General features: G+C 40.9%; 1 protein-coding gene across 5 annotated transcripts in view; it reads right to left on the bottom strand.

Moving 5' to 3' along the window:
* Positions 1–19,578, bottom strand: part of PCDH9 (protocadherin 9) — a 702,824-nt gene extending 683,246 nt beyond the window's left edge. For all 5 annotated transcript variants that reach the window (XM_052786010.1, XM_052786012.1, XM_052786011.1 and 2 more), the window contains exons 1-2: positions 19,073–19,578; positions 14,687–17,856 (exon numbers count right to left, since the gene is read on the bottom strand). In XM_052786010.1, the coding sequence (XP_052641970.1) occupies positions 14,687–17,722 (3,036 nt within the window). In that variant the 5' untranslated portion in view covers positions 17,723–17,856; positions 19,073–19,578. The remainder of the gene's footprint in view (positions 1–14,686; positions 17,857–19,072) is intronic.
* Positions 19,579–22,517: the final 2,939 nt, after the last annotated feature.

Raw genomic sequence — 22,517 nt, 5'->3', positions numbered from 1 at the left:
AGCTGTAGGGCAGATTCAGCAAGATCTCTAAGGTTGTGATTTTACAATATAATGAATGTATGTCTAGCTTTTTGCCACCTGAAAAAGCAGCAAAACAAAGCAGGACTTGTCAGTATTTTGCTTATGGCAGAAATCAGACATTGTCCAGAACCCTTTATGAGACACATCGCTACCTTCTTAACTAGTTTGATTGTAACATTGACTCCAATACCTCAACAGCTCGGCTTTCCAGCATATGGCATAATTGGAAGCAGCAGCCAGCAGGTATCACAAGTGAATGGGAAATGTCTCCCACTGAGTAACTACTGACTGTGAACCAAGTACCTCATCCTGTAGGTAGGTTTGTGGAGGAAAAAAAGAAGCGGGAAAAAAAAGTATATTGAAAACGAGAGGATCCTTGGATGGGTGGAGCATCTTTGCAGGATATGAAGCAACAAATTACCTAGAAAGTTCAGAAGTAGGAAGTACAAAACCAAGCCATTGAGTTTAGATAAAAAATGAAGAGATGAGACAACAGTAAAGGAACATTTTAAGAGGTATAAAACAACTGTTTATCCAGAGTGCTTACCTAAAATAAACAGCAAAACTTAAGGGTGGTTTTAAAGGAATGGTAACCCTTCGGTTGACAGCAATCCAAACCTATGGACAATTTCAGGAAGACACTTTAACAAAGGTGGGAGACATACACTGATAAGTGCATTCTTAGGAGCAGGCAGTCAAAATACAGCACAAAAAAATTGGAGAAGGCAACTCATGCTCAGGACTGCTCACCTTGCTTGCAAAGGAACGGGCATTTGTTCCTATTCTGTTCATTTACCATCAACATGGAGTAGACTGTGGATGAAATGTTTTATTCTGATCATGCTTCCTATAAAACACTGTGTTTTACTGAAGTAAAAATTGAATACAGGCACATCTCTAATATCACCATCATGACTTAAGTGCCTGTGTTGAATTAATGTTTTTGATGCTTCATATTACTCCACTTTGGGGGGATGACTGAGTTATAACCATTGTATGCAGCTGCAATCATTGATGCAATCATGCATAGCTTGCAAAACGGTAGCACCAACATTGAAGAAGGTATGAAAATGCATCGGAATTATACCAGATGGTAATGCAAGCCTGGCAGGAACTTTCAGCAGTACCGCTGCTAATATCACCAGGGATGTATGTGAAAGTCCAACAAGGACTTTAATTCAGCCACAGGACCAAATTGTATGGTTTTGCCAGACAGTAGGGCAGAGATTCACTTTGCATCACTTTAGAAGTGTACAAGGACGTGGAATAAGTACACATGTAATTCGTATCCTTAAAGACACCTTTACATTGCAAGATAGTGTAACGTGATTTTACACTGAAGTAGGTTATGCAGTATAAAATCCTGCTAATGATAAGGTATCGTAGTTTCACTTGTACACAGCCAGTTGAGATCAACCCCAGGTGTATTGTTCGGGGCTGACCTCGACCAGCTACATCAAGGTACGAAATACCTGCTTCTTGCCTCCACAAGGATTTTACTTTTAGACAGATACCTCACAATAGCAATCTTGATGTAAAACACACCTTTTTTTTCCAGTGAAGATAGCACCTTAACAAAAATGAGAAAAAGGTACATCATGTTTAAAGAGTAATGAGTGTACAGCACAGTCCAAATGTAAATGAGATCAAGCCTATCATCTCACTCAATTGAGTTGTGCAGAATAACACAAAAACTAGATTTCTCCCTTTGTATTTTGAAAGATTTCTAAGAGCAGCAAAATTTACAGGAGAAAATGTCAAACAAATTGGCTTCACGGATGTAAAAAGTGGTATGAATTTTTTGTGTGTACAAGATTGCATCTTCTGGTGCAAGACTTAATGCACTTTGTGAAAGTTATTATGCCGTGGCTTTTTAAGCTTCAGCTGGATGTGGTGGCAGTTCAAATTTCATGACAGAATGCTAACTTATCTTTGCTATTGAAAAAACTAATGAGGTGGTAAATAGTTGCAGAGCGATGTTACATGCAGTGATATGCAGGTTTTGCAGGTTTCTCATTATCTGTGTAACTGCGTACATGTAAAAGTAATGAAAACCCAAAACAGGCAGCAAAAGCTTAAGGGTTTAAAACTGGAACAGAATTGTGTTAATGTTTTCTAATGGAAATATGATAAATTTAAGCAATCTTAAAAAAAGCCCCTCAATATTTCAGCTAGGGTTGTCTGCTAGGTCTAAGGTCTCATGGGCAGCACTTAGGTGAAGATCACAATTAAGCTAACATAGCCAATTTATTCTCATGCTGGTTTTATTCTAGTCAAGGCAATGGCATAATGTTAAGCAGTCTTAAGAATTCTCTTTGTTATGCTTGTTGCCTGTGGCTTTTAATTGAAGGTGCTATCACAGCATTCCTATCAGACTCCAAATGCCATGAGAAGTAGCAAGCAGCAGCACACCGTGCAGAGGGCTCTCCCGACCCTCAACTAGCTTTACTGAGGACAGCAGGAAGTAAGATATAACACTCTTCAGTAGCTAGAGGCTTCCCAAAATGAACTTCAACAATACTGAATACAAGCTAGGCTTGTATTTAGCACTAGGACATGAAAATGTTAAAAAACACCAAGTGCAAGATAGTGAATGCAGAATGTTTTTTAATGTGGTCACCACTGATCCAAAGAAAGAAAGTTCTGAAATTGGGAATTACTTCTGTGACATATTTATGACAGATAAAAATCATAAATGGCAACAAGAAGTACTTTGTCTGGAGCTGATCTGCACCATCTATAAAGCATCTTAGTAGGCATTGCATGAAACCACTCTGCTGAAAAGTGCTCAGCATGCTGCTTTAAACAAGCAGACACAAGGATCACTGACATTCTGTATATCACAGCAGCACTGCCAGCTTTCTTATTAAAAGAATAAGTTTTCCTACAAATCCAGACATCCACACTGAGCTTTTAACCATTTTGAAATGTAAAGATACATGAATGTTTTCATCTCTCATCCCAGTCTCCCTTTCAAATTGCTGAATTCAAGAAGCACTACTCAGTTACTGAGTTGCAATCTCCACTGTTCTGCTTTGTGATTTACATTTTTTGCTGTTGTTTTCAGAATCAATTTTCTATCATAAGTCTCAGTGAGATACCACACCTATTACAAATTGTGAATGCATTATGCCATCTGTGAGAAAAGTATGAACAATCTTATAAAAAAAAAGCAAGCAAGCAAAACATATATTAAGGAAATATTTTGTCTACTTGTTTTAACTATGACAGATACAGGATGGCTACAAAAATAGCTGGTGAAATCCAGCAGGCTAGCTGGTACTATGGTATTGCACAGTACTCCAGCAGCTGTAGGTGAAGATAGATACAGAGGATTTTGGTTGTGTGTGTCTATAATACAGATGTTAACTGCTCTGAGGGCAAATGATTCATACATGCCATTATACCATACGGAACTAGTTTCACTCCTCCATAATGCACATCTAGGATGCCTATATAAAATCAATTACAAGTGAATCAGATTTGGTCAGTATTAAAATGCAGGTGTGTAACACTACAAAACCAGCCATCTCTGTTCATCCTATAACTGCTTTTAGTACTTACAAGTCCACTAAATTAAACATACTTCAGATTTTGACATGCAACTTAGGGCCAGATACATATACTCCCTCAGTTCCCATTATCACCAGAAGGAGCTGTCCCAGCCAACAGCTCTGCAAATCCACAGGCCCTAGTTTCTCCTCTGCCCAACCTTCAGCTCAGTTTTGCAGTCCAAATGTAGTATGCCACCGAGCTACAGAGGGAAAATGTGTGTTACATATTGCAGGAATGGATTTTCTTCTCAGATTTGTATTAATAACTATAATTCATTCTAATTTGATTCTTTTAAATCTACTGGAACATGTCAAAGAAAGTATGTATCTAGTTTAGAAAGTGTTTTACTTCCCATATTACACTTCTATCCAGATAGGCTTCCAAATGCTTCAAATCTTAATGAAACCAGTTGGTTCTTTAAAACTCCTTACCTACAGCAATGTGTGGTTACGAGTCAGGTGTGCTACAACAGATCGCACACAAGATGTGCCACTTCTCTACTGTCATAGTATACATTTGAGGGGAAATCTCAGATTTCTAATATGTGCATACATATGTTTTATGAAAATAAGTGTGCTCAGAGAATGAAAGAGGAGATTAAAAAGAGAAACAAGAAAGTACAGCAACAATATCTCAAAAAAGAAAGAGATGTATTTAAGCATCAGCCAAATGACAGTATTTTTCGTATCATTTATAGTGGAAACTTGAAGACTAAAATACTCCACAAGCCATTAGTTTCTTGGTACTCTGTGACAGATTAGAGTATTTCTTAATCAACTGCTAAAGCACAGAAGGCGGCCAAAGCCTAGATTTGAGCAAAGCTGAGTAATAGTGAAATCCAGGGATGTTCAGCAGGGATACTATCAATAGACACATCACAGAACCACAGAAGTGCATCAGTTTCTTAAAACTCTCAAAAAGCACCTACCATTTTGACAATTTCTTAGTCCAGAATTTGAAAAATCACATTACGAAACAAAAGTTCTGATTTGTAATCAGGGAAGCAGATTAAAAAACCCCAAAATGTTACGAGATTCAAATTACTTGCTGAAGGTTCTGGACCACCCCTTTGCCTGGGCGTACTTTGAAAGCCTACACAGCCCACCCAGAAGTGGTCCTGCTCTACTGGTTAAATATTATGGGCTGCATGAGGTTTGTTGCAATGTATGAATTCTATAGCAAAAATGAAGAAAAGCAAAAGTAAATGTATTTAAATCTCATTCATACAATATATTTTCAACTTATTCACACGAGATTGACATTCACACAATTCATAGCGATAGTCAGCTACAGCTTCATTGCCCACCCGGACTGTATTGGTACTCTCAAAAGGACGGCCATCAGAAGTCAAGACAAACAGGACCAGGGCAAACCAAGGGTGGCTTCCCTTCACTCTATCCTTTTTTCTCATCTGTTTCCACAGTATAGACAAGCATTGCCATTTTTAAGACATTGCAGTTCGAGAAAGAAAAAAGGGGTTGTAAAATAAAAATAAAATGCCAATCATAGTAGCGGATCACCTATCTTGTCTCATTTTGTATTTCTGCTGATTGACAACCTGGTGCTCTTGTAGCATACAAAGGCAAAAAAAAACAGGCGTTCATTTCAAACTGAGATGTTTGACAGATGTAACAGCTTTCTGAAATGAAACTGATGAAATCTCAAATAGGAAAGTCCATCTCCTGTACAGGGGGAGAGATTAAATTTCAACAGGCAAGGTTTACTGTCCTTAGGCAGATGCAGATTTCATTTATTTTTCTATTTATCTGGTAGTTGTTAAAAATATGGGAGATGACTAGGGCTTTTCTAATGGTGCATAGTCTACCTCCTGCTGCTCTGGATGCCACCGACTTCAGTGCAATACATGTTTCAGGGTACTGTTGTCACAAACTGAAGGCAATTTCAAATTCTCTTACTGGTAACACTAGCACTTCACTGATATTTTGACGTGCATTTTTGAAATGGAGAAAGTGAAACAATCTGACAAGTGACTGAAAATCTGTAGTGCTATAGACACATAGCTAAACCAGAGAGGCAAAAGAAGCATTTTTACACTATAATGCGAATGGCCAGATATGACCAAGGGTAGAGATCAAAAGTTTACAGCTTCCCTTTTTCTCTACTCACATTCACAGAACGAGGTATCAAGGAACATGCAGCGCTGAGGAAAAACAGAAGTACGCAGAACAGCACCAAAACAAAATAGCCAGTGTTTCATTGCACCATCTTCGTAAAACAGACAGCTGTACGAATGGCCAGATAACAATTTAATAAAAAGTCAGTAAGAGTCCTTCTGTTGATTTGGGAGCCTTTGAATTTAAGGCATAATCTAAAGAAGACTTTCCCAAAGGCAGCTGTGCACATTATACATTTTTGTGCACATAGACACTATTCAAATAATACCTTTACTTAAAGATATAAACACCTTAAAACCTTTCTCTCGACTTCAGTGAGAAAACTGGACTGGATTATGCTCTTCACTGGTAAAGGGAAGAGTATGGATGACACTGGGTCATACTCTTCACTGGATCAGACTCTTCACTGGTGTGGGATGCATCTCACCCAACTGTATCCATCAGGTTCGGCAACCAGTTTAAACCAGAATATTTTCTTTAGGGTGGAGTAAATCATGAACCCAGTGAAGCAGACTAGATTTGATGTACAATTAGACAAGATGAATCCCAACATAATGTCCACAGAAGCAAAATCAGGTACGGTGTGCACAGGCGCTGCCAGCTAAGTATACTGTTGAAGATGATACAAATTATACTTTTGGTGAACATCATTTACAGAAATTAGGCTAGCTCCACAATCAGAAGTTGGGCACTTGAAGCAACCATAATGTTCAGATATATTCATTACACACTGCAAGGAGAAGGGCTGGCATAACAACAGTATTACCAAAACCAGCCCCACTGAATGGAAAGCTACTAAAATCAGGTTAAATATCACTCCCCTTCAGGCTTATTCTACACAGGAAGGAGGTGTTCTCTTAAATAAAAATTCACGAGTCTGCACCCTGTTCTGGAGCTCCTGGACCCCTTCCTGTAAAACCAAACTTTTGTTAAAACTTTCTTCCAAAAAATACTGGTAGGAGAAGATAGAGACTCACATAAACCTCAGTGGTGAAAGTATTCCACCATGAAGTTCAGTAGCAAATCCTTAAGGAATCTGAGTGAACACTTCCTATAATAACCTGATATATAGATCATATATAGAAACATATATATCCTACAGACACCTTTACATCAAAACCACAATTGCCTCTAAAACCTTATGTGTTTTGAAGGAGCATAGATAATGAGACAGAAATTTGCACCTATCAGGTTTAGCCATTTAAGAGATATTACTGCTAGCTACCAATCAACAAGAGGCTATCAGAATGGCAAATACCATTCACAACTGAAATGGTCTTCCTCTTACTTTTTTTGGTGTTTTAAAGGCTATATGACCATATAAGGCATAGGCTTAAGTAGCTTATTTGATTGAAAATATTGTACAAGCAGATATTTAACAATTTTTAACAACTAAGAAAACCAATCACAGAATTTTCTTACTAATAACACATGAAAGCCTAGGAGGTATTATGAATATCCTCCAAAATTACAAATAAAAGTTGTTGTATCTAACACTTGATTTGGCTGGAAGGAATGAGGAAGAATGGACAAATACCAGTTTGAGGCTACTAAGTGTTTTACAAATCAATATCAATAGCTATCCTCTTTCAGCTATAAGCCAGTGAGAATATCCAATTTAAGTTTTTGGAGTGAGGAGAGGTTGCTATTTTAAAATGCTACCTAGGTCTTATTTCTGCAAACCTGGGGGAGGAAACAAAGGAAGGAAGAAAAATCTGACAGTTGATCCTCCACATTTTATCAAATTCAGCTCAAAATAAAATTATTTTTAATTCACTTGACTCCCAATTAATTTTACATATTTTTTAGATTTTGGAAAAATTCTCTCAACATCATCCTATGGCTTTTATAAAGAAGTTAACATCAGGAAGAGCTGCAGATGGTGTAAATCATCAGTTTTACCCCAGTTTGGATTTAGCTTCAAATGTTTAACTGTTACTCTAAGAAAGGGCTCCTTATATTCCTCTTGTAGCAAGAAGTGTGCATATTCCAGAACAACAAGTGATAATATTTGTGCACTAAAAACTCAATGTGGCATTTCACAAAAGAAATGGCAAAACTACATCAGCTCGCAGGAAACTACAGACACTACACACCAACAAATCCTGACAAACGCTGAATTACTCAATTATTTTCCCTCTGTGCAACAGAAGATGCAGGACAACCCACGCCAAGACTTTAAAACAGGTCTCCCCCACAACTCACTAGCTGGAAAAGAAACAACAACAGGAAACAAAGAATGGGTAACTTTTGAGACTGGTACAATTTAGACACCTCAGTATGACTACAAACCAGATTTTTAACCACCTTTCTCTGTATTATCACACATAATTCATGGTACTCACAAAAACTGAAAACTAAATTGAGAATGCAGGCCAAATCTTTCCAAGATTTGAAAGTCCAGATATTTTTAGTAAGATCAATATGAATTTAGTATTGAAATTATGGTGGCTCCAATGCTTCCTTGAATCCTTAGGTCCTAGGAATAATCTACACTGGTTTTGTATGGCTACAACAATGTTGCTATACAAAACAATTCCATTTATTTATTTATTTATTTGAAGTCTTCATAATCGCATGACCAATGCCATAGTGCAGTAATACCAATTTAAGGTGTCTTCTGTCAGTAACGGCTATTTCTGTTTCCACAGAGAGTTTATAGCTCACTAGAACACAATCCATTACAACAAAATTATTGCAACTATACTAGAAGGAACTTTTTTGTATGATATTTTAATTATAAAGAAACAGTCAAGATGATATGCATTTTGCATCTAGACAAGCACTTAAATTCTCAGCTAGGTAAGATGCTAAAGCCCCTTATGTTGCAAATGTCTTGCTAAAAGATGCCAATGGAAACAAACAAAAGATTCCACCTTCCCCCCATACTTCAGTAGAATATGATAGGATCCATTCATTTCTTATCTACAGCTTGGGAAATCTATTTCCAGTCAATGGAATGTTACCTCATGTAAACCAGAAATGAACTGCTTAAATGCCCACATCAGTCTATTGGGATAAATCATTTTACGTACGTTCCACCACAGGATGGAAAGTCAAAGCAGTAATAAAAGAAGAGGAAAGTAATAGATGATTTTGTGTATGTTTGTTTTTTCTTCAGCAAAGACATGGGCATTACAGAATGTGCGTGAGATGGCTGTACTTGAGTAGCAACTGAGGAAACTTCTGACTACAGATTTTACAGACCACCATGATATTTTGTGGGAGGAGCGATACCAAAAATTCAGGTCGCACCTGCAATTCCTGTTAGATCTTTCAGAACATGGTATGTCCATTTTGTCAGTTATATTCTGCACGTTCGGTGCAATTAAATGCTACAGTAAGAAGCCACAGCATCTCCTGAAATAAATGAAACTTGAACTCGGCTATTCTTGAACTGAATTTGCCTACATGAGGATTGGTCCATTAGGTATTATGTATCTGCCCGTGTACAGATTATGTATAGATGAGCAGTTCTATTGCAAAAATAAGAATCCTACAACTGATGAAGCAATCTCACTTAGGACTTGAAACCTGCACTTCAGACAGGTAGACTGTGCCTGTAAAGAGTTGCTGAATGTAAATGGGTCACAGTTTTCATATCTTTAACATCTGTTGTTTATACCCAGGAAAGCACATCAGGGGCAAGAAAATTAATTCCCCAATTGCTGTCAACTGAGTTAGGGAACAGCAATAAACAGCTTACTGTAAGCCTCTAGCTACAATAAAATTGCTGTCAATAAAGTGTGGCTGATATGGTTTTGCTGTGCTAGAAGAATAGATTCTTTGGAATTCAAAATCTGAAATGGAAACCAAAAAGATCCTCCCTTGTTCCTATATACAAAAGAACATTATCACAAAATTCCAATAGCATTAAACTCTCAAGATCCGGTTCTCACTCCCATGTGTGGCACAAATTTATTAGCATTTGTGAAACTTTGGCTTTGCACATTCAGGACAGATGAGACCCCAGTGATTCTGATAAAAATCTTTTGCATGGGAAACGTTTAAAGAGAAATGAAGCTTGCTAAGCTTTTACTGTCTGTATCTGTATACACAAAATGTTCCCTACTCTAGTTTAGCATTTCTACTGTCACTATTGAAAATGGTATTATAGCTTAGGGTTATGTTCAGATTTCCATTATAACCCCCAGTTTTCACATGCTCTTAACTTTCTGAAAAATTCTTCTTTTCAGCTGAAATTTTCCATGCTTGGTCTCAGCTGAAAGATGAATTTCTTTAGACAGTTGAGCAAAATCTGTTAACCTATTTTTCAGTTATACAAGGATAGAAAAAATACACTGTACATTTTCACCATTTCTAATATTTAGTATAGATACAGATATATAAATATACAGAACTAGAAAACAATTGAATTTTACATGCAGACGTTTTTCCAGGTGACTAGTCCTCACCCAAGACTAATATCCATGCTAACACATAAAAGAAATTAAGCATAAAAAAGAAACAATGGAATTGTATTTTTTTTATACTAAGCAGTAAAACAAGGCCACTAAAAATAATACCGTGCACAGAATTACGGAATGCTATGGTTACAGAATTTTAATATTTGCAGGTGACGTAGACTCTGCACTGCTGTTCCAATGCAGATTTCCATCAACTTACGCACCTTGAAATTGCCACTCTCAGCATAGCAAATTAAGAGTCATTAATGTTTTCAGCTTTTCTTTTCTCTCACATAAATCCTAAAGTTACAAATTTAAACACTCCAGAGTAAGATAACATCAATTACATTTGCCACAGAAAGCTTAAGTGATGTGCATTGATCAGCGGGAGCCTGGCTACTCGTTCCTTGATCAGGCAAGAAGTCCATTGACTGAAAAAGGAGTAAAGCAAGCTCCATAGAGCTGATGCTATTGACTCTATGATTAAAAACATACCTTAGTATGGAATGCATTTAATGTGTCAGTCAAGCCCCAAATCCTTAATTTCTGCCATCAGAGCATGGAAATAAAAGGACAGTGTTAACATGTATTTAGCTTTCCTGAATCTACTAGAACTGTGCACACTTCCAAAATTTATAAATTATCATCTTAATTCAGAAAAGTGCTTAGAGTGTGCTTACAGCTGTCTTTCTTGAAGACAACATCTGAAGTCATTTGGACCTTAAGGATCTGCTTCAGTCCCACCACTTTAAATGAAAGTTAAGCACATGCCTAAATGCTATTTGATTAGGAATGAAGACTGAAGGTTTTGCTCATAACCCATACTGGCACATATTTTTAAACCTGTGTTATTTGTCACTGCTGCACTTCAAATCTGATTAAATGAAGTCGTTATAATTTAAAACTGGGATAACCACAGTAAATTGGCCCTAATTTCTTTTACTATTTAACCTATTGTTAATCTAATGACACTGAGTGGGAGTTTTTTGTCTGTTTATTTGCTTTTTATTAAGAGGGCTTTCACACAGAAGAATACAACATGTCGTCTTCTACTGTATTTCTGTGTAGCTGTTTGGTGTAGTGACTTACTAATTTGAAGTGCATTTTAAAGTTCAATCAAATACTGAAAAGAACACTGATTGAGAAGCCTGCATAGATTTCAGTATTCTTTATGAGTCACAACACTGATTTTGGAAGCTTAGCTATATAAGCTGGTGGTGCGCAACATCCTTTTCGTACTCCTAATTATGTGAATTAGCATTTAGAACAATCCCAAGTTCAAGTATTCAAAAATGCTCTTTTCAGAACATCCACCAGGTTTACTGCAAGATAGGCACTTGAAGAAGGCTTTGGTTTTTATACTGGGTACTTCTGAAACATCAGCCTGTGCAATTCAAAGTGACATGTGAAGACTTAACCACAGAATTTCCACTAAATTTATTGACGATTGCACAGAAATTACCCAGCAAAAAAATACTAAGAAATTTGTATTTAACAATCTATTTTTGAATTCTAAAACCTTTCTGACTTAGGAGCCAGTTCTAACAGATCTCTAGGGCCAAGCTCCCATTAACATTGACGGGATTTTGCTTGAATGAAGTCCAAGTGTGGACTTAGGTCTCAGCTCTCTATTAATATTAATGTATCTGCAAGATACATCACATGTGTATTTACCTTGGACCGAAAGAAACTGTAAGTAAAAATGGAGGATGCTAGTATTTCTTAGATATATATTAATCCTATATTTCTTCTTTCCCTATCTTAACATCCTCCACAATTCCCACACCCTTTGCAAACCATGTAAAGAAAACTTGCTGAATATATAGGTAACTTAATACAACTTCCAACATTAGATACAGAGAAATTAGTTACGTTAAACCTCAAGAAAACAGTACAGTGGCACAGAACTAAGTATCTCTTCCTAAAGGAATTGTAAAAAATGTTTTTCAGATACTGTGGCATTAGCATACACTACTGTTCAGTAAGATTTTTAAGTCTGAATACTTTGCTTAAAAGCCATACTCTATCACAAATCTAAAAAAAGACCTATGAAAGGTGTACTTAACTCCTGTGCCAATGAATATTAGCTAAAATGCATCCTTATTTCAGGAATTACAGACAGAATAATAGGAAGGCTGCTAATGATTACTGCCATCGTTGGCTGTACTCCCCCAGCCAAAAGTGACAAGGGGGCATAAAAATGTTATGTCCTGTAACACTCTTCATTGGGGAAAAAAAAAAAAAAAGACGCTATCTCCTTCCCCACAGAATAAAAATACACAAGCTTAGTTTAGACAACTGTCTACCTAAGAAAGAGTTATATTTTCAGTTACATACAATATTTCAGCCTTTGCAGGGAGCAATACAAGTCATACGGTACGAGTATCTGCTGACTTCAAAAAGGATTCAATAAGACTTCAGTGGAATTTGAATCAGGTCCATATACAGGTATAATGACTGATATTATTATTAAACTGAAACCAATGTATTTAATATAATGAACACAGGTGACTGAAAATACTGCCAGTAGTTTTTTTGGGGGGTGGGTTTTTTTTTCCCCTCATATTCAATTTCACTGTGCAGAGCTTATACATTCTGTCAGGTAAATCATTTTTTGGGTCTCAACTGGCTCTAGATGCTGTGGGGGATTAAGTCTGAGTTTCCTATCAGAGTTTGGAAAGCTAATTTAAACTAAATTAACAACATCTCAGAACAGAAAAGGGATGTGTGGGTTGGGGGTGTTACATGTGGTAACTAAAACTGGGGAGAAAACTTCAGCTGAGTAACCACAGATTACGCAGAGCTCTCCTATAAATTTGTTGGGTTTTTTTTAAATTGGTTCTTTTTTTAACTTATGCTGACAGTACGTGTACAGTGCTGTGTAACAGCCTGACGACGGCTCTGGGAGCATACCCTTCTTTAAAGTCATTAGAAAGGTTAAGGTTTTGTGAGAATCTTCTGCGAAGTTTTTCAGTGTCTCGTTGTAAGGACGAGTTGTTTTAGAGCAGTTACTTTAGCAGAACTGCCTCACAAGTGCTTGTTTTATTCTTGGCATCTTGTTAGCGTGACACCTTACAGACACCCAAAGTCAAGACACAGTTCTGGGAACGTCACATTCATCTCAGATAAGGCTAATGCAACAGCAAGAGGATGACTTTATCCTAAACTTGGCTACTGTCAAAATCTTTTTGCAAAGACAAGCCTAAATGTGTCTCACTTGATTCTCTAGGATTCACATCCCTAATAAATTCAGACAAACCACCATCACTTGGAGAGCACGGCGCCAGCAGGAACGCGAACGCGACCCTTAACGCCTACGACGTCGGTGCGGCGAAAGCGAAGCGCCAAGGAAGCTGCCTCGCAACGCACGGAAACTTAACTACTGACCACTCCAGTGCAACTATCATTAAATAAAAGGTTCTTTGGCTGTAATATCAGCTTGATCCTGCCCCCCCCCCTTCCCCAGCTACCGCAGGGCTGGCGCCGGGCCAGCGTAAGCGACGCGGTACCTTGGTGCCATCTACAGGCCGGCCCGCCCCGCTCCGCCCGTGGCGAGAGGCAAGCCCCCCTAAAATAAATTAAGACAGCGCCGCATTTAAATCTTTATTAGCAAGGAATTATTAGACCTAAGAAAAACTAATGCTGGATTTGGTTGAAATATGAGTTTCTCAGCCTCCTAATCCCTCCTCATATGGCGTATTTCACAGTTTAAAATGAGTTATGACAGATCACTTATGCATTACTAAGATGAGAAAATATTTACAATGGGCTGACTTCTTTTTCCTGCATAATTCAGATGTATTCAGAGAACGCATTCCTTTCAAAAGTATGCTTTGGCCATTTTTTAACATACGCAACAAACTGTCTCTGCAATACCAACTTTCATCTATTACAACAAAATCGTTTTGAACGCAAAACAGAGGAAGACTTCCGTATGGCTTAGTTACATCCTACCAACAAACCACGTGCTTCACAGATGAAGTAGCTTGGAAATTTGGCCGTCTTTCTTAGGGTAAAAAATTAACCCCTTCAGGAACACTAACTTAGCAAGGTTCTAAATCACCTTGAACTGTAAAAGAAACTCAAGCCAACTCACTTTGCAATTTGAAACTGAATGTACATATCCCTTCAATCTTGAAACAGTCAAGTTTTCTGACTGAAATTTAGCATATAAGGAAACAGTTTTTCTTCTTCAATAACTTTTACATTTGGACACTCAAATACTGGGGAGAAAAAAAAAAGTCTTTTGGTGGTTTTTTTTCAGTTTTGTTTATGCACATGTATGTGCAGATGCACAGATGCATAACAGTCCTTTAACAATCAGTATTCTTCAAAGCTCAAAGTATCAGAGGCATTTTACAAATGCATGGTTAAGCCCCAGGTAAATGATAGAGGGGTCAAGTTTTGGGTTTTGTTTGTTTTTGTTTTGTTTTTTTTTGTTCCCCCCGTAATGTAACTAAATTAAATTAGACTGAAACAAAAAAAACCCACAACATAGTGGCACTTTTAATACTGGTTGATCGGGCACTTGTATGCAGTACTTATAGACCAGTAAAAGTGCTCGTTTACCTGTCTGGTGTGTAAGGGGCCCTTTGTCTTGAAGCCTCCTTGGGAACTGCACTCTGAGGCACTGAAGTGATCTGAACTAGTGGAAGAGCGTTTGGAAAGGGTGTCACAACCACCAACAAAGGTGTTGTCCAACGGGAGTTCCTGAATCACGTGGTGCTTTTTCACTGAAACTGGAGTGTCAGGTTTGAGATGAAAAGCAGACTGCGGAGAGGCAGATTTGTAATGCTTGGCAAGGTCAGGACTGTTAGGCTTAAAGGTTGTTGGTGGTGCTGTGCCCCAATCAAATCTTCCTATACTTTGCTCCTCCAGCTCTGCTGGAAGGCTTATTGTCCCATTGATAGGTTCATGAACTGCATCATCAGGTTTGGACTCCTCAATGGTCACAAAATTCAAAAGAGAGCTCTTCGGAGATTTCCTTTTCTTCCTTTTCTTTTTCTTGTTTTGCTTGTTCTCCTGATTGGGAGACATCCACTCAGCACCTTGCTTGCTCCTCTGGGCGGCTTTGAATCTGGATGCGTGTCGACAGCGAACGAGAACCGTGACAAATATCACCACTATGACAACCATGGCACCCGCCACAATGGCGATCATGATCGTGAGATAGTCCTCGTTTTGGTAGGGCTGGCTACTGTCCCCTATGTTCCGGTCCAAAGGCGTTTCCATAGTCCTGCGTATCAAGTCATAAATATAAGAGGCATTTCCAGCAGTATCATTTACATACAAAAATACAAGCACGAGAGTATGCAGGGATTTGGGATAACCCAAATCACTTATGTTGACAACTAAGCGATGCAGCCCCACATCATTAGGAGTTGGTTTTTCTTCCAGAGTGATATTACCTGTCACCGGATCAATCCGAAACAAACCCTTGTTATTTCCGCTTACAATTGTGTACTTAAGCTCGGCATTCATGCCAGTGTCTATATCCACAGCAAAGACTTCGGCTACCACCGATCCTGGAATTGCCGAGAGTGGCACTAGCTTAAAAGAAGTATTAGAAGGTGGGTAGATGACAACAGGGCTGTTATCATTAACATCCATGACGTTTATGGTTACTTTTGCTGTAGAAGAGCGAGGAGGTTGCCCTCCATCCACTGCCTTAACATCAAAGGTGTAGGAGCTCTGCTGTTCTCGATCAAAAGAAACATTGGACTTTATAACTCCAGAGTACGGATCCAGCACAAAGTTTTCATTGTCGTTCAGGATGGAAAGGGTCACAGCTTTATTTTCCCCAGCATCCGCATCGGTCACCGTGATCACCCCCACCGTGCTATACTTTGGTAAGTTCTCCGATACGAAAAACTGGAAGTGATTATGAGTAAATTTGGGACTGTTGTCATTTTCGTCCAACACAGTAACAATTACAGCTGCTTGACTCTGCAAAGGAGGGGTGCCATTGTCTCGGGCTGTAACAGTGAAAATGAAACGTTCCTGCTCTTCTCTGTCAAAAACTCTGGAGGCTGTCAAAACTCCTGTCTTTCGATCCAGATCGAAAAAGGAGGCATTAGGGCCGAGCTGATAAACAATGTCTGCATTTTTCCCACTGTCTTCATCTGTGGCACTAATAGTTGTTAAGTATAGACCACGCCGGTTGTTTTCAGAAACTGACAGCTCAATTACAGGCTGGCTGAAAATCGGAGGGTTGTCATTTTCATCCTCCAGTTTAACTCTTACCAGGGCAGTCTGGTTCAAACTGGGCTTGCCAGAATCAGAAGCAACAATTTTAAAGCTGAATTCTTTGGTGCCTTCATAGTCCAACAGGGAAGAGGTCTCTAACAAATACTGGTTGTCGTAAACGGCCTTCAAGTGGAAGGGGACCTCTCTCTCAATGAAACAGATCACTTTGCCATTCACATCAGTGTCCTTATCTGAAACCGTAATTAGGGCAATCTTTGTATTGATGGGATCTTTCTCAGATAAGTACACTGTGCCATTGATGGGACTTATTATGTACCTGAGGTCTATGTTAGGAGGGTTATCGTTTACATCAGTGACATTGATGGTAACGGTTGCCCGGGCCGGTGTAGAGCTACCATCACTAGCCAGCACCGTCACTTTGTGAATAGCAGTCTCTTCTCGATCTAAGGACCTCTGAACTGTAATCAGCCCTGTGGTGTTGTTTAAAGCAAAAAATCTTTTCGTTGCAGGGGCGACCTGGGCACCAAAAATGTATCTGATTTCTGCATTGCTTCCTATATCTGCATCTGTAGCATGAAGCTGAATTACAGAAGTGCCTACAGGGGCATTCTCTGGTATATGAACCTCTACTTGACTCTCTTTAAACACTGGCCTGTTATCATTGACATCACTTACTGTGACTTGCAGGATGGCTGTGCTGGATTTCTGGGGGGTACCTCCATCCTCCACCTTGATTTTCATCACGTAGGTGTCCTTTTGCTCTCTGTCCAAGTTCTGCTGCACGATCAGCTGAGGCCATTTCTCTCCTTCAGGAGTTTCTACAATATCCAGTCCAAAGACACTCTGCCCGTTTAACAACTCGTAGTGCTGCACACCGTTGAAACCTGTGTCGGGATCTGTTGCTGATGGGATTGGAAAGCGACTGTTGATCAGAGTGTTTTCTGGGATGGAGATATTGATGACAGGGGATGGAAACATGGGTGCATTGTCATTAGTATCCTTTACAATGATTTTTATTTTGATCAGCCTAAAAAAGTCATTGGGGAGAATCACCACTTCGAGTTCAAAGAAACACTCGTTTTCTTCTGCATAGGAAGCTCCAGCACAGAGTTTTTCTCTGTCTATTCTGTTAGATGTCGTAAAGATTTCCCCGGTGTTACTGGACACTTTGACCAGAGGGGCATCCCCTGCTTTAGACACCAGTCTGTAGACAAGGCTGGCACTGGTCCCCGTGGCAGCGTTGATGTGAGAAATGTTCAGGTCCTTTGGTATGTTCCCTATGGGTACGTTTTCAGGCAGCTCCTCTCTAATAGTGTAAATAAGTTCTTGAGCTACAGCAGAATCCAGCCTTAAACAGGCAATCAAAGCGGCCAACAGGTAAAAATCCCTCAGGTCCATGATAATGTTTTTATTCTCTTTTCCCGGATTTTAGGACTTAAAGGTTTCCAGAGAGGAATGATGTGCGATTTGCAAGAGGAGGCATGCATGGACTGCAGGATGCATTACATCTCATTTCTTATTTGGAGACAGCACTGTCAACACAACCACACAGAACAGCATTATTGGTTTTTTAGGCATGACAAATCCACAATCGCCAACTACTACCTGTTTTTGCAATGCACGCTTGCAGCAGTACGTTTTCCCACTGCTCCCTTTACAAGCAATCCCTCTGGACAAATGCACCAATATCCCACCGGCTGCATTTGCACAGAGCGAGAATGGAAATAACTACTTGCAGGATTAAGGGTAGCTACCGTTTTCAACACGTACTTTCTGAATAATTTCGTGGTACACCGTGTAATCCATAACGTGCATTACCCCGCTACCCTCCTCCACCCAGTCATTTGGTGCAAGTAAAAAATCTTCCCGCACTACTTCTGGATTCTAACTGCTATGTCAGCTGCCAAATGCAATTTGTTGTTTGCTTCCACACGTATTTTTTTTAGCTCTTGCAAACCAGCTTTTTCTCTGCTCCTTGTGCCTCGCATCCCCCTCCACAGCTTTGGTACTGGGAAATAACCACCCGGACATGCTGCTGCTGCAGCAGTCGTCACTGGCTACTTCACATCCCTGTTAACTGAGGAGACAATAACAGGACTTACAGTTTCTTACACTCTCAGCTCAATGTTTCCTGTCCAGATGTTGGATACTTCTCCTTCTGTTTAATAACCTTAAACTTTCTTTCTTTGTTTTTAAACACAGTCTAAATCAGGAGGCTGGAAATTCCAAATGCAACTTAGGAGCAGCCCGCATGTTTACAGATTGGGGGGGGGGGGGAATCTATTTTCTGATGACGAGAGGAGGAAAAAGGTGCAGCCTTTCCCCATTGACACTGATCTCCCTTCAGGATGTTATTAGCAGCTGCCACACATAAATACTGCAGACTAATAATGCAGGTGACAAAAAAAAAAAGGCAAGCTACAGACAGACTTCTGTTTGCATGTTCTGCTAACGGCGAATTATCCGGGTGCAAGGCTGCCGGCACCTCCAGTTTGGCGGAACCGGGCAGCCCCTAAGCACTAATCTTATCTGCATTAAGCTGCACGATAGCTGATGCCCGTGATTACTTCCAGCAGAGTGATGCAGGTAGGGATGCAGAGACAGCGAGTAGGTGAGCCTTTGCCACCAACAGCAACTGAATCCGAAACACTGATTCTTTCCCTAGAGAAATACACTGCGCGTTGGCTTTTTTTTTTTTTCCCCCTTTAAATGAAATGCATCACAGTGTATGGGTAACTTTGCACTTACGTTGGCTGTCTACCTTTGACGATCTGCTGCAGCTAAGCAATGATCTGTTCCAGCAGATACAGCACAATGCATCTGGTAAACCACCAGTTTTGGAGAAATCAGCAGCAGCCAAACGCGTCCTCCTTGAGATATGTGTTGCTTCGGGGTGGCAAATTAGCAACTCCAGGGAACAAATTCACAGTTCTGTCGTTAGTCATCCTCTCCACGTTTCATTTCTATTGAGCGGCGATCCTTCGGGCGTTTAACGTGCACGCAACAACCCAAACAAACAGCAAGCAAAAATCCGGTGCACTTCTTTAGACCGGGGGTATTTTCCACTCTGCACTGCACACGATTTCCATCCCTCCCTCGGCAGAGCAGAGCCAGCTACATGAAGTCTGCAACTTCTTACTGGAAATGACAAGAGTTGGTCTGGCGGTGCTTCTCTCTCCCTCTTTACCTCTGGGGTGATAGTTGCCCACCAAAAAAAAAAAAAAATTAAAATAAAAAAAATCCTAATAGGTTATTGCTTTAGTGACGGGAGGAAGCGACGGCGCTCGCTCTCTCTCTCTCTCTCTCTCTCTCCCCCTCCCTCCTCCCTCCCTCCCAGCCTCTCTCCCTCGCACACGCTCTCTCCTTCTCTCTCTCTGAACTGAAATTCTTGATATAACTCTCAATAAGCCCAGAGGGAGGGTGTGAGCGGCGCGAAGCCCCCCCTCCCGCCGCACCGCATTGGCCCGTGCCGGCGGGGGCGGTGGATGGCGGAGCTCGGCCCTGGCATTGGCCGCCGGGCACGTCGCTCCCCGGCTCGCCCGGCCGGCGGGGGCGGGCGGCCGGCGCAGCGGCTCCGCGCCGCGCGCAAGAGGGCTCGGCGGGAGGCGCGGGGCCGCTCCGCGCCGGCGCCGGGCGGGGGGGGGGGGGGGTCGGCCGCCGTCGCGGAGGAAGGCGCGGCGCGGGGGGGGGGGGGGGGGGGCGCTCCGCGGTCGCCCTGGGGTGCGCAGGGGGGGAGCGCAGCCGGGGTCGGGGCCGGGGCGGTGGGCGCGGAGGCGGGCTTGCGAGTAGCCCCGCGGTAATCCGGGAAACCCAGGGTTGGAGGTGGGTTTGGGCTGGCGGTGGCGTGTTTGGGTTTTTTTTTGGGGGGGTGGTGGTTTTTTTTGGGGGGGGGGTGCCTCCGAGCTCGCCCCCCCCCGCCCCCGCCCCTGCGCGGGGGAGCGGGGAGCGGGAAGCGCGGCCGCCCGCCGTGCGGTTGCGGGTCCGGCGCGGAGCGCTGGCGGCCGCGCAGTTTCCGCCGCCCGCCGCGGGGCCGGCGCCGCGCAGCGCCGCGGGAAACCCCCTGCCCTGGCCCTCCTCCGCGCGGTTGGACTTTATATTTAATACATGCCTTTTCATCTATAATTCACGCCGCTCTGACTCCAGCCCCGTCTCGGCTCCCATTTACGCCTGCACACCTTTCTCCTTCCCCTTCCCGAAGGGTCAGCCGAGATGCTTGCCGAAGGAGGGAGAGAGCTGCTCGGCGGGTTTGGGTTTTGTCTGCTTAAACATTGAGCTGGAAAACATTCCCCTCTGTGGTTTGATAAATAATAAAAGCGATCATTTCGCCTTCCCCGTAAATGACACAGGTAAATTATCCGGCTAGCCGCAAGAAGCATCACATGCCTGGAAGACAGCGTAATAAAATGCCGATGTATTACAATATGAGTGACCTCAAAAGTGTGACAAGAAGATGATTATAGTGCATTATATATAGTGCGTTAAATGTATTGCCTTTTTCAACGTTTTCTGAAGCATGAATGAACCTTCGTTTGACTGTGCTTTTATTGCTAGCTTTTCTTAGCTTGAACTTGCGAGCCGTATGACACAGTACCTATCCAATTTAGCACGCCCAGGGACGTGGCCACACTGGCTGCTGTTTCTGGTTAAGCCTTTCAAATATATATGCACACAAAACCCAAAGATAATGTTTGACTGTTTCTGTACACGGTACTGTATCTAGGTAATTCACACATTTTCAGTTGATAGTGTTGGCCAGCCAAAGGTCCGAGTTCCTACCTTGGAAGATTTTATGTTTTCAGATGCAGGCTCCTACCTTTAGACTCCCATATGCGTCTGCACATATGACACAGTGTTAACTAATGGTGGAAGCTGCTTGTATCTGTCAGAGGTCAGTAATTTGCATGGCTTGGTATTGTGTGGTACATACTGATAAATGTACATATCCTTGCTAGTCATAGGGATGCAGATGCTGTATGTGAGCACTGCACATCCTGTAATCCCATGATCTGTAAAGATTAAACACTCTTTAGTTTTGCTGTGCTTTGTATTTGTGTCCAAGAGACTCCTGTTACAGATACACACGGAAAAAAATTGATCCTGGTTTTGATGACATCGAGTAATGGTAGCAAACGGAACTGAATCTAATAATAGTTCAAGAAAAACCTTCATTATGTAATACAGAAAGGATGGCTAGAGCCCCAGCATTGAAAGTCAAGCAAGTGACATGAAGGAGCAACCTTACTGCCAAACCACTTAGAAAAAGAATTCTGTGAATGAATTAAGTATGCAGTTCTTTCGTCTTTTAAAATACAAAGCAGAACAGCCATTAATAAAGAAGATAATTAGAACTACTAGCATTCTGCGTAATGCAGTCTGCTTCTGAAATACGGCTTGTTTATGTATGCGTTAATAATGCACACATTTTTCCTGACACTAGTCATATCACAGCAGTATGGCATCACAGACGTTTTATAGCCTCATTCTAGTAACATCACAGACATATAACATTCTTATTCTAATCACACCATAGTCATTTCAATGTCACATTGTAGTCACATCACATAGCCTGGTAATAATTATTTAACTTTATTGCTAAGCTGAATAGTTTTCTGTTTGCTCAGGGATGACTTTAACTTGTAGTCAGAACTGATTAGCACATGCTCATAAATGAACTCTTCTCATGTACACAGGGTTAGCCTCATGAAGAGTTAGGAAGAGAAAAAAAAAAAGTAAAATTTCAATGAGCGGGACGATGGTGGCTGTTCGATTTAAACCCAGCCCGGCCACAAGTCACAATAATAGCATATTTTTGCTGTTTTCTGAAGTTATTTTAAAAAGCCAAAGATGTTTACGTGCAGACCTGTCATGTTAATGTTTATGTGCTTGCTTTAAAATGCTGTAGTTCTTTAATCATGCATTATTAACCTCACAGAAGAGGCAGGTCTTCAGACCGTAGTATTTGCAGAACAGATTGTAAAATTGAGGCCCGGAGTACCGAAGGGGCTAGAACTGTCACAATTGCTTCTAATAATGGGAGAAAATGAATAGAAAGGGCTGAGTTCCTGCGCGGGAGCTGGAATCGCCCAGTGCGGTGTTGCGCTGCACCTGAAACGTGAGTGAGGACCTGCTCCGAAACAGTTCCCATGTTCACTTGAGTAGCCATGTTTTATCCTCCAGTAAATGTTTATTCGCT

The sequence above is a fragment of the Harpia harpyja genome, chromosome 4 (genome assembly GCF_026419915.1).
Source record: "Harpia harpyja isolate bHarHar1 chromosome 4, bHarHar1 primary haplotype, whole genome shotgun sequence".
Classification (NCBI taxonomy): Eukaryota; Metazoa; Chordata; class Aves; order Accipitriformes; family Accipitridae; genus Harpia; species Harpia harpyja.
Note: the sequence above shows the minus strand (reverse complement) of the source record. Positions and strands in the feature narration are given on the sequence as shown.